A 13,227-nucleotide genomic window follows, 5' to 3' on the forward strand; every position below is an offset into this window, starting at 1 on the left:
TCACTTTGTTATACAGCAGAAACTAACACAACATTGTAAAGCAATTATACTCCAATAACGATCTATTAAAAAAAAGAATATATATGTATGTATAACTGAATCACTTTGCTGTACAGGAGGAATTAACACAACATTGTAAAACAACTGTACTCAATAAAATAAATTTTAAAATAATTGTCTGTGAGTTCCAAAGAACAAGTCTGTGTAGTGTTCTCCGGAATGGGATCCAAGCTTTGGAATGTCTGTGATTTGCATCTGTATACAAACAGAAACCCACACAGGTATGTATTTGGGTTTGCATGTGGGTATATAACCACTCACATAGAGCCTTGATTTGCAAGCACAAGCATAGAAAATGTGGTCACAGTATTCTCCATGTCATTATTATCGGTTTGCTCCTTTTTCTGAGGAAGTCAGGCTTCAAATTATACCTGCCAGCCCTCGGTTGGACACCACATGAGACAGCACGGTTAGACACCATGGGGGACCACCCAAGATGTGGAAGAACATTTGTTTCCTTGGCTGGGAAACTTCAAGGAATGTGTAACATCAACATAGTGGGTGTTGAATTGTTGTTAAAGTATTGATACTTCCTAAATCTTGTGTCCTGATTTCATCATCTTCCTTCATTCCACTCTAGGGAAAGACATTCCTGGGCAGGCATCTCTGGTGTTTGATGTTGCATTATTGGACCTCCATAACCCCAAGGATGGCATTTCCATTGAGAATAAGGTAGTACCTGAAAACTGTGAGCGGCAAAGTCAAACGGGGGACTTTCTCAGGTATCATTACAACGGCACACTTCTGGATGGCACATTCTTTGATTCCAGGTAAGCAAACAACAGGTTCCTTCACTTACCAGAACATCTTATTAAATATAGTTTATAGCTTGTCAGTGCTGATTTTGAGTTAGTATTTTCGTCTCCAGTGTAGGTTTCTATTTTCTGATACTGAATTCCTTCAGAGGTTGTTAGAACAGTCTCCTTGGGGCCTGTGAGAGATGGATCTGCAGGAAAGCAGGAGAGGCTCACCCTGGACTCCCACAATCCCTCTAGACTGTGCTCAGCTATCCAAGTATAAACCCAACTCTGGGGTCCAAGGTGGGAAGTGACCAGGAGGCAGGTCCAGGCGGTAGGATGCGAAGAGAACAGACTTGGTGCTGGGAGACCTGGATTCCAGTCCCTGTGTGTGGTGCACTAGGTGTGTGACTTTGGATAGCATTTGACCTCCCTGAGCTTCAGGTTTTTCGCTGTTGTTAGCACCTTTCTCAAAGAGATGGTTAGATTAAAGAGAGAAGGTAGGCAGAAGCCCTTTGCAAACCTTAATGGCTTATCTGCTGCAGGGACTGTTTGGATGCTGGGCGGAGCCTGTTGTTATTCAAAGCTTTGTTTTGTTTATCAGGCTTAGCCTGCAGTTGTGAGCAAGCAACAGGTGTCTGGTATGTGTTGCTCATTCAGGTGGCATGCGTTGTTTGGATTCCTTTAGCTTCCTATAGACCTAGCAAGTAGTGACAGCAATCTACCTGTTTCTCTGAGGTAAGAGACTTCTCATTTAATTAGTCACCCAGAAACCTTACAGAATTTTTATACGGTATAATTTTATTTGCGTAATTCATTCTTACTACTCCGCGGATCCCTTCTTTTAAATTTTTCATTTGACTTTTTTGGAAAAAGGCAATAGTCTCATGGTTCAAAATTAAAACAAAATATGCGTTAAGATATGTTGTACCAACCATCCCTGCCAACCTCACATCCCCCTCCCCCCAAGCCACTTAGAGTTAACCACTGTTATTAATAAGTTTCTTTTTTTATTCTTCACATGTGTGGATTTTTTTCCTAAAGCAGATATAAGCAAATACAATTGTTATATTATTTTCTCCGCTTTATAGTATATAGCATATAGAATATATATACATATATAACATTATGTATTATATACATATACAGATAACATAATGTTACGTACTATATACACTATTATGCTCCTTGCTTTTTTTTAAAATTAATTAATTTATTTTTGGCTGCCTTGGGTCTTCGTTGCTGTGCATGGGCTTTTCTCTAGTTGCGGCGAGCAGGGGCTATAGTCTTCGTTACGGCACGCGGGCTTCTCATTGCGGTGGCTTCTCTTGTTGTGGAGCACAGGCTCTAGGCGCACGAGCTTCAGTAGATGTGGCATGTGGGTTCAGTAGTGTGGCTCGCGGGCTGTAGAGTGCAGGCTCAGTAGTTGTGGTGCATGGGCTTAGTTGGTCCGCGGTATGTGGGATCCTCCTGGACCAGGGCTCGAACCCATGTCCCCTGCATTGGCAGGCGGATTTTTAACCACTGCGCTACCAGTGAAGCCCCTGCTCCTTGCTTTTTTTCATCTTGGAATTTTTCCATATTAATGCATAGAGAGAAATCATTTTTTATGTCTGTGTAGTGTTTCATTGAGTGAATATACCATATTTATCTAACCATTCCCCATTGATGACATTTGAGTTGTTTTTATTTTTTCTATTAAAAAAAATTCAGAGAGTGTGTGCGTGTGATTACTTGTCACATATGAGCTTGGTTCTGTCTTTTATTCCCTGGAATTTTAGTTTTAGTTGAAAAGCCATTTTTCTAGTGGATACCAGATTTCTTTCCATATTAATGGAACCAGTTTTCTTAGGTTTCAAACAGATTTCCATTTTAGTACACTGGGGTCTAATCCATCCTAGGAGCTAAGTAATATTCCATTATATAGATTTGCCTTAATTTAGTAATCAATCCCTATTATTTTCTATTTTTGATGTTCTAAGAGGGACTACAATAATTATTTTTGTAGCTAAATCTTAAATAATATGATTGTTTCCTTAGGATAAATTTCTAGAAGAATCTCTAGGTCTAAGGTTATGTGTATTTTTACAGCTTTCTTTTTTTTTTGTTTTTTTAAATTAATTTATTTATTTATGGCTGTGTTGGGTCTTTGTTTCTGTGCGAGGGCTTTCTCTAGTTGTGGCAAGCGGGGGCCACTCTTCATCGCGGTGCGCGGACCTCTCACTATCGCAGCCTCTCTTGTTGCGGAGCACAGGCTCCAGACGCGCAGGCTCAGTAATTGTGGCTCACGGGCCCAGTTGCTCCGCGGCATGTGGGATCTTCCCAGACCAGGGCTCGAACCCGCATCCCCTGCATTGGCAGGCAGATTCCCAACCACTGCGCCACCAGGGAAGCCCTTTTACAGCTTTCGATACAAGTACCAAGTTGTCCTCAAGGAAGGTTTTACATCACTAAGAGTACCCCATTTCCTGCAAACTCAGCAACATTGGGTATTATTTAAAAATAATCTTTGCCAATTTATAGGAGAAAAGTAGAACTTTATAATTGTAATGTGAATTTCTTTGATTGCTATTAAGGTTGAAATTCTTTCAAATGTTTATTGACTATTTGGATATTTTCTTTTGTGATTTACCTGTTGGTGTATTTGCCTGTTTTTATATTGAGGATATTGGTATTTGTCCTTTTCTTATTAATTTAAAATCTCTGTACATTAAAGATATTAACATTTTTATGGTTGCATATTGTTGAAAGCATATTGCCTATTTATTTGCATTTTAATTTCGGTTGTTGTGATTTTTGATCTGTTTAAATATAAACCTTTTATGTTGTTAAATACATTCCATTTCTCCTTTATGGTTTCCTTTATTCTTATGTAAATTCTTATATATTCTGTCTTGAGTAACTTGCTAAAAAGTCTCTCCCCACCCCTGGACTTGTTTTTTTTCCCCTGGAGTATATGAATATTCACCTGTATTTTCCTCCTGCTCTTCTAATGGCTTTATTTTTTTATCCTTTAAAGTATTCTCTATTAGAATTTTTATTTTAAAGAATATTATGTTCTTGTTGTATAAGTGAAACAATGCAAAGATATTTAATAAAATGTAATAATTTCACATCAACCCCTTCCATTTTCACCACTCGAAGTAAGTATTAAAAAGCTTCTGCAGGCTCTCTCCGTGTTTATAAATGCTTTCATGTTTCAATCTTAAATCCATCTGGAATTTATTGTGGTGTTCAGTATGACAGTAAGGATCTAAATGGTTTTTTCCAGATGGTTAGCCAGTTTTTCCAACACCCTTTATTGAATAACTGTATTTTCCTCACTCATTTAAAATCTGACATTGATCATGTACCAAATTCTTGTATACACTTTTGGGTCTTGGTCTAGAATTTTTATCCTTTTCCAGTGATCCAGCTATTTCTGGGCCACAGTCATACCTTTAGCTATTGTAACTTTTTAGTTTGTATGATAGAGAATATTCTTTTTCTTTTTAAACATCATTTTTTCCTACTGTGATACATTGATATGGTTCAAAATCCTAAAAGTGTAAAAGAATATACAATGAAGAATTTTTCACCTATCCTTGTCCCTCAATCACCCAGTTCCCCTCTTCACAGGGAACCAGAGTTATGCACTTCATAGGTCTTCCATACATATACAATGAAATACAGATAATTATGTAGAAAATCTGCTTCCTGGATGAGGAGAATCATTTGTTACTATCATTTCTTCACGTCCCTTGTTTTTGTGGTCCCTGAGGGGTGTTGAGAAGGAAGAGCCTCTCACAGCTCTGCCTTTTCATCTCCCTGGTCCCACTGCTGACCATCTCTGACACAGTCATCCTTGGGCTGTGTTTGATGAGGTGACAGTGGAACTGACTGGCTCTTTCTCAGGACAAAGCTTTTTGCCACATCTGCTCCAGCTGGGGGTGGGTAATGGGTACAGATCACTGTGGTTCAGAGTTCAGTATCTGAAGTGGCAAATGAAGTTTTATTATTTTATTCTGGAATCATCAGGCTTTGTTTTCTCCAAACTCATAGTAATCAGACTCAATTGGCAATTAATACAGAGGCTGGATCTCTCCACTGAGTGGAATGCTTGGGGCTCCTACCAGAGGCACTTGGGAAATTCAGGTACTCACTGGGAGGTAGCTTGGTGAGCATGGATTGCAGTAGGGCGAGTTCACTGCAGAGTTAAATTGCTCTCAGTATATATGCTACTTTTCTGGCAATCTGAATATTCATGTCCCACATATACAGATACTCTCCTCTTTAGAGAAATTCTTAGTTTCTTTCTTTTTTTTTTTTCCTTTTTGGGCTTTCATTTGAAACTTTATGTTAGAGTAATAGAAGACTCTAGAACTTCTAAGTTGTTTCTTTACAAGAGATAACAGAGAAATTCTTAGTTTCTGACAAGGGCCCCCTTGATGCTTTTTTCATTAACCTGACGTGGTCAACAAGCGTAGAGTCCGATTTACATTATAGCTACATTTCTGCATGATTGCTTCTTGTAACCCGCATCCCATTCATAACCTGACCAAACCAGAGGGCTGGAGGGCTCGTTTCTGGGAGCGTTTGTGCAGGCGGCAGCTCCCATGCAGTGTGTGGATCCTTGTTCATCATTTCAGGGGGGCGTGTTTCCTGGCTTGTACTCAGATTCTAGGGTTCACCCTCTTCTGGAGTCTGGAGGCCCCTGCGCTCTGTTGCCTCATGGTACCAACTACACTGCTGCTGCGGTATCCCTCGTGACCAAGCTCTTTTCCTCTTTCCCAGCTACTCGCGGAACCGCACCTTTGACACGTACATTGGGCAGGGCTACGTGATTGCTGGGATGGATGAAGGTTTACTCGGCGTTTGCATTGGAGAGAAGCGGAGGATCGTGGTCCCCCCTCACCTGGGGTATGGCGAGGAAGGAAGAGGTAAGCGCTGGCTGCCTTCTAAGACTGCCTTAGAGAGGCACTAACTGATGCTTCCACACTGCTTGGAACCAGGGCCTCTGGCAAAGCGTAGAAGCTAAAGTCTAGCTTCAGACTCGAATACTCAAATAACTCTAGTTTTTAGAGATGCTCTGTCATGACTCCTTGTTCCCCCTGCCCGTTTTCCTTTTCCTTTTGGAAAATTTAAAACCTACACCAAAGTTGAAAGAACTGTACAGTGAACTCCACTTAGATTCACCAGTCGTCAACATCTTGCTATATTTGCTTTATATATATAATTACAGTACATTTTTTCTTTGTTGACCATTTGAAAGTAAATTGCAACCCCCCTTTTTTTGTTTTTCGTTTTTATTGAAATATATTTGACATATAACCTTGTGTACATTTAAGGTGTACATGTTATTTTGATACATTTATATATTGTAATGTGATTGCCATTGTGGTGATAATTAGCACCTCTATCATGGTACATAATTATCATTTCTTTTTGATGGTTGGAATAATTGATAATTAGCAAGTTTGATGATTATAAGACAATATTGTTGTCTATATTCACTATACTGTGTATTAGATTTTGGTTTTTGTTTTTAACAACTTTATCGAGGTATTATTTACATACCATAAAATTCACCCAATTTAAGTATACAATTCAATGACTTTTAATAAATGTTGTGAGTTGTGCAACTATCACCTTAATCCAGTTTTAGAATATTTGTCACCCAAACAGCAAACTTCTTTTTAAAAGTTACACAAAAAATATATGCTGACTTTAGAATAAGAAAATAGAGATCAACAACAACAAAAATCTCCCATAATCTCACCACCCAGGAATAACCATTGTTAATGTGGTAGGTGGAGTATCGGCCCCAAAAGATGTCCATGTCCTAATCCCCAGAGACTTTGCAGATGTGATTAAGGTAATGGTCTTGAGATGAGGAGATTATCCTGGATCATCCAGGTGGCCTTGATGTACTTACAAGGATCTTTGCAAGAGGGAAGCAGGAGACCAGAGAGAGGAGAAAATGCTACACTGCTGACTTAGAGGTTGGAGGAAAGGGCCACAAGTCAAGGAAGGAGGGTGGCCTTGAGAAGCTGGAAAAAGCAAGGAAACAGATTCTCCTGAAACCTCCAAAAGGAACACATCCCTGCCAATACCTTGAATTTAGACTTTGAGTCCAGAGTTATGAGAATAAATTTATGTTGTTTTAAGCCACCAAGCTTGTGGTAATTTGTTATAGCAGTAATAGGAAACTCATATAACAGTGAAGTGACTATCCTTCTATACTTTTGAGTATATGTGAATCTATGTAGATAAAAGGAAATAAACACATATCCATCTACACTATTGACAAAAATACTACAGTATTTTTTGTCAATAAATACTGACAAAAGTGGGATCACCTAAAAAAAAAAAAAAAAAAGTGGGATCACCTATACATATTACTTTGTAATTTCTCTCTTTACGTAATTTGTCGTGAACAATGTTTTATGCCAACAGGTTGCATAGAATTTTAATGGTTGCATAGTATTCCAAACCATATTTCCTTTATTATTTTTTTTCTCAGATACCATTTTTTGCTAACTTACTTTGGAAGAGTTGATACAGTATTTATTTTGCTTTTGTGTTTTTTTTGCTGATGAGATTCTGGCTGGCCTGGCTGGCTGTACACATTCATTTCGTTAACCTGCTTCTGACTTCTACTGCTACAGTGGATTTCAGAATTTTCCCAGTAGGATTTGTTTGGAGGATCTAAGAATCATCAGGTTGGTTGGAAACTAGGCTGTACCATGGAGAAACATTATTTTTCCTGACTTAAATGTCTGATTTATAAAGCCACAACAAATCACAGCTTAAGGTCTTAAGATCATTCAACAAACCTTGCTTCATGTTCTGTTTGTCTAGTGTCTTGATGCTCTGTTGTTTTGTATTATGTAAATTTCTACTTCTAGCCAAATACATGCAGGAATAGACAAATACTTTCAGCATATTCATGTTTCATTTTGCCCTCAGGACTAATTCTTCCTTTCCCTAAAAAGAATAGACTGATGGAAAACACTTGCTTAAATTATTTCTCCTTTTGGCTTTCTCACAAGTATGAGACAGTTTTGCAAAGAATTATATAAGGCTCTGGGAAACATTTGAAGTCTTGTAAATTTTCTGGGCATGAGGCTACTTCACCCTGAATCATTTGTTCCCATGGTGGGGGGAGGGGCACCATGGCAAGTAACACCCAGCTGCTCTTGCACAGGGTCGGTTTCTGTCCTATTGGTTAGCGAGTGCCCTTGGCCTCCTTGTGGGGTTGCCCAGGACCTAATGCTAATCACTGAGGGACTGACCTTAGAAGGGTGTCAGGACACAGAGGAAGCCTGTGGCTTTCTCACCACATACCACAGGGCCAGGCACATGGTAAGCATTCAGTAAATATTTGTGGAAGGAAGAAATGCTGGACTCTCCGACTCTTCGGCATTTCATTTTGTTGCAACCATTTTCTCTTGCAGGGTTGGTGGAGGGGAGGGGATAGGCCTTCTGTAAAGGCTCTGGCCCTTTCTGCTGTCTGCTTTGTTCCATGGGGACAGCCCTGAATTTAGAGCGTTTGGATGTTTGCAGCCCCGAAGTAGAGAATGGATTCTGCTGCAGGGTTGTGGCAGCATCACTTCCTCAGTTTCTGTTCCCCAACTTCCACATGACCTTTTAAGCACTCTTTTTCAAAAGTGAAGAAAGCTAATATTTTACCCACACTGTGAAGGACTTCTCATGTACGAGCTCATTCAAACCTCAAAACAGTTCTCTGTTAACGAGGCCCAGAGAGGTTGAGTCATTTGCTAGAGGCCACAGTAGCTAATTGGTGATGGAGTTGAATTGCACCCAGGGTTCTTGCTGCCTGTGTCATAGGCAGAGGGGAAGAATGAGTTTCCATTACGCTGTGACTTGTTGATACCCATATATGAAGAACTGAGAACTCCAACCAGAAGTCCCAGAGCTCTCAGAGGAAACCCACGCTGCCAAGAGCTGCCGTGTTTCCTTCTGGCCCAGTTGGCCGGCCGCTTTATTTTTTGTCATCTGTGTCTCTTCTTTTTTTTTTTTTGGTGGTACGCTGGCCTCTCACTGTTGCAGCCTCTCCCGTTGCGGAGCACAGGCTCCGGATGCGCAGGCTCAGGGGCCATGGCTCACGGGCCCAGCCGCTCCGCGGCATGTGGGGTCTTCCGGGACCGGGGCACGAACCTGTGTCCCCTGCATCGGCAGATGGACTCTCAACCACTGCGCCACCAGGGAAGCCCTGTGTCTCTTCTTGAGGCGGCTTATCTAGTGGGAAAAATTGATGAATACTTTTCTGCATTGGTTAAGGTTTTATTCAGAGAGGAGGCTGGTGTTGGGCCTAATGAAATGTTGGATTATTTTCACCTGTTTACTGGTGTTGGGGAGGAGATAGTTTCCTCTACCCTTCTAGGTTCTTCTGGCTGGTCTAAGAAATAAATTGATATGAGACAGATTAACAGGAGAAAATCAAACAAATTTTAATAACATGTATATATGGGAGAGACCTAGGGAAACTAACTCACCAAAATGTCTGAAGCCCTCACCTTAAACACCACCATTGGCTAAAGACAGAAGAGGATGTTGGGGGTAGTGGTTTCGGACCTGGAGATGGAAAAGCAAATGTTTGGTAAACAAATGTTTACGGGGCCACACAGACATTGGGACACCAAGAGAAATTTTAACTAATAGACTTTGCTAGGTTCCTTCCTGTCTCCACATCTAGTTCATACAGTAGTTATGTATGGTGATAGCTCCCCCCATGCCCCAACATTCTTCAGGCAGTTAAAGAGGTAAAAAGAAAGGTTTTCTTTTTTTTTTTGAGTTTTTGCATCTTGTTTATTTTCAACTTGAAATAATCCACATGTCGAAGAGACATTTTTGGGGTGGCAAATTTACTCCCCTACACTGGTCAGCACTTATTTTTACACTGTATATTCTTTGGAGAAGGCAGAGCCAGATAGAGGGAAGGATGGTGGAAGGGGTGCTGGCTGCCTGGGGCAGGTGGGATCTTATGGCTCGAGGTCTAGTCTGGATTTTTTTGTAGGCCCAGCAACCCCATCTGTCTGTCCATCAAATATTTAGTGAGTGCCAGGATTCCCTGGTGGCGCAGTGGTTAAGAATCCGCCTGCCAATGCAGGGGACACGGGTTCGAGCCCTGGTCCGGGAAGGTCCCACATGCTGCGGAGCAACTAAGCCCGTGCGCCACAACTACTGAGCCTGCGCTCTAGAGCCCATGAGCCACAACTATTGAGCCTGGCTCTAGAGCCTGCGAGCCACAACTACTGAATCCCGTGCGCCTAGAGCCCGTGCTCTGCAACAAGAGAAGCCACCGCAATGAGAAGCCCGCGCGCTGCAACGAAGAGTAGCCCCTGCTCGCTGCAACTAGAGAAAGCCCACGTGCAGCAATGAAGACACAACACAGCCAAAAATAATAAATAAAAATAAAATTTATTAAACAAAAATTTATTGAGTGCCTTCATGACCAGACACTGCCCTAAGGTATTGGGGATTCAGCAGAGAAAAAGACAAACTCCCAGCCCACATAGAGCTTACGTTCTTATTGATGCCTCAGTAGATGTGCATTTGTGCCTTAATCAGACACCTGGTAGACTGACTCATGCTAACTTCCTAGGAGCTGACATAGAACCAGACATTGAATACTTACTTGAAAGGGTGTGATTGACCTCTCCACTGATCAGAATACTTGCACCTGGGATCCTGGGGGCCTGAGAAGCTGGGTTAGTTATCAGGAAAGTGTTGGGCAAACTGATATCAGAGCACAGGGGCGTGGGGTAGTCCTGGTGCCCTAAGATAGTCCTGCATATGAATGTACCTTTAAGGGTGTCAATTAAAACAACAACAACAACAATGTAAGAGCTGTGAGTTCAGTTTTATAGTTTTATTTGGGGTTACTGAGGACTATATAGCCTGGGAGATAGCCTCTCAGATAGCTTTGAGGAACTGCTCCAAAGAGGTAAGGGGGATGGCCAGTATATATGTGAATTTGGAGGAAGGATATGTACAATAAAGCACACATCTTTTTTTCTTAAATTAATTAATTTATTATTATTTTTGGCCGTGTTGGGCATTGTTGCTGTGCGTGGGCTTTCTCTGGTTGTGGTGAGTGGGGACTATTCCTTGCAGTGTGTAGGCTTCTCATTGTGGTGGCTTCTCTTGTTCTGGAGCACGGGCTCTAGGCACAAAGGCTTCAGTAGTTGCGGCACGTGGGCTCAGTAGTTGTGGCTTGCGGGCTCTAGAGCACAGGCTCAGTAGTTGTGTTGCATGGGCTTAGCTGCTCCACGGCATGTGGGATCTTCCAGGGCCAGGGCTTGAACCCGTGTTGCCTGCATTGGCAGGCAGATTCTTAACCACTGTGCCACCAGGGAAGCCCTAAAGCACACATCTTGGTAGAAGGTAACTGCTAGTCACGGGGAATAGGTATCTCAGTTACTGACTTTAGTGCTTTTCTAAGTGTAGGAAGATGCAAAAGTCTGGGTTCATAAAGTTTTCTCCTGAAAACCTCTAACTACCTGGAGGCCTGTTCTGCCAGTTTTCCCAGAGCACAGGTACCTTATCCCTGATCTTCCCCCTGAATGTTTTCCAAGGTGTGCTGTAGGTCAGTGACTGCAGTGGCTAATGACTGAATTCTTGTAGATCCAGGTGGCAAGCAACATTCACTTAGTTGGTGCTGGGCTGCAAGCCTTGTAGTTGCCCAGCCTTGAAGCTGAAGAAAGAGCCCAGAGACAGCAACAGAGACATCAACCAGTTATTGGATAAGGGATCTTACAAGTCTGCAGCAAAAGATCCTGGAGTAACACCCCATCGTGAACGGCAGAGAGCAGGCAGTACATGGCAGGAATCTTCGCTACTTGCAGGGGAGAAGGGGCCATCATTTAAAGGGGGAACTGATGTCAGCTTGGCTCATCACTTACCAGGGAAACCAGCACCTGGGGCAGGGGGCAAGCATGTAGGCAGTTACTGATTAAGCGCTATGATTAAGAGAATTGGATAGTCATGTGAGTGAAGCAGGGACTGGTTGAGCAGGGGCTGTACAGAGAGCAAGAAAACAGCCCTCTTGAATGGTCCAACCATACACTTGGCAAGGGGAGGTTAAGTTTGTACCAGCCCAATGCCATCAGTTTCTTGTCCCTTTCTGGGCTCCGTCCACACGTTTTTTTCAGAGAGGTTATTAGAGCTGCTCAAGATGCGCGTTCTTTTCCACCAATCCCCTTCATCACAACCATGGCCTGCGCCTTGATCCTCCTCATGGAGATGAGAGGTGGGGCTCCTAAATCTCCTCAGCTGCTCACTTGCAGACCATTTAGCACAGCGCTCCTAAACCTTGGCTGCCCCTTAGAAACTCCTGGAAAACCAATGCCTGGTGCCGCTGTAGTCCAGCCGTTCTGCAATGTTGTGGCATATCACAGGCAAGAATCACCTGGAGAGCTTAAAGATCACAGAACCAGAGGTGCTGCATGGGAAAGGGCCTGGCCCTTTGCGTTTTCACCAAGTTCTCCAGGACATCCTGATGGCGCCCAAGGCCGAGATCACTGCACTAGGTGAGCTGTATCTGAATCTCAGAGTGGGGCCCAGGTGATGTTTTTTTAGATTATCATGATTTTTTCTTTTATTCTGTGAATGTGGTGAATTATTTTTTTATTGTGGTGAAATGCACATATTTACCATTTTAACACGTTTTAAATTTACAGTTCGGTGCCGTTGAATATATTCACAATGTTGTGTAACTGTCACCACTGTCTATACCCAGAACTTTTCCATCATCCCCAACACAAACTCCCCATTACCCTCTCCCCCTCCAGCCCTTGGTAACCACTGTCCTACTTTCTGTCTCTATGAATTTGCCTATTCCAGGTGCCTCATATAAGTGAAAGCATACAATATTTGTCTTTCTGTGTCTGGTTTCTTTCACTGAGCATAATGTTTTCAAGGTTCGTTCCCAGTTGGTTTTAATGAGCAACCAGGATTGAGAAACCACTTGTCTGGCTCCACAACCACTGCCCCCCGTTAGTGTGTGCTGTTTCCCGCAAAGAGCTGCCCTTGGCCCTGGTTCCAGGCACCCTCCTATGGCAGTTTGCAATACCTGGTTCCTCTGGGAAAGATCCTGGACCCTGTTAACCACTCACTTCAGCAACTCCCCATCACTAGTGAGTATGAGGCACCTGTGTGCTGCTGTAAAAGCCCAAGCTTCTCTAATTACTACCTTGGTAACTTTGGGCAGCCATCAAAATCTGTGCCTTAGTTTCCTCATCTGTAGGTTGGGAATATAGGATTATAATGAGAATTAAATAAACTAATACATCTAAAGCACTTAGAAGGGTGCCTGGTACCTAACAAGCACCTACCCATTAAGTGTGTGTTAGAGAGACAGCAGCCGAGAAACAGATGAGCACATGGTGGGGTGGGGGTTGTGTGATCTGGAGGATGGGGGGTGGGG

The 13,227-nt window shown here is 42.4% G+C and overlaps 1 protein-coding gene across 2 annotated transcripts in view; it reads left to right on the top strand.

Moving 5' to 3' along the window:
- Positions 1-13,227, top strand: part of FKBP9 (FKBP prolyl isomerase 9) — a 49,609-nt gene that overhangs the window by 25,184 nt on the left and 11,198 nt on the right. For both annotated transcript variants that reach the window (XM_065883915.1, XM_065883916.1), the window contains exons 5-6: positions 641-830; positions 5,571-5,716. In XM_065883915.1, coding sequence (XP_065739987.1) covers positions 641-830; positions 5,571-5,716 — 336 coding nt within the window. The remainder of the gene's footprint in view (positions 1-640; positions 831-5,570; positions 5,717-13,227) is intronic.

This window comes from Phocoena phocoena, chromosome 9 (genome assembly GCF_963924675.1).
Source record: "Phocoena phocoena chromosome 9, mPhoPho1.1, whole genome shotgun sequence".
NCBI lineage: Eukaryota > Metazoa > Chordata > Mammalia > Artiodactyla > Phocoenidae > Phocoena > Phocoena phocoena.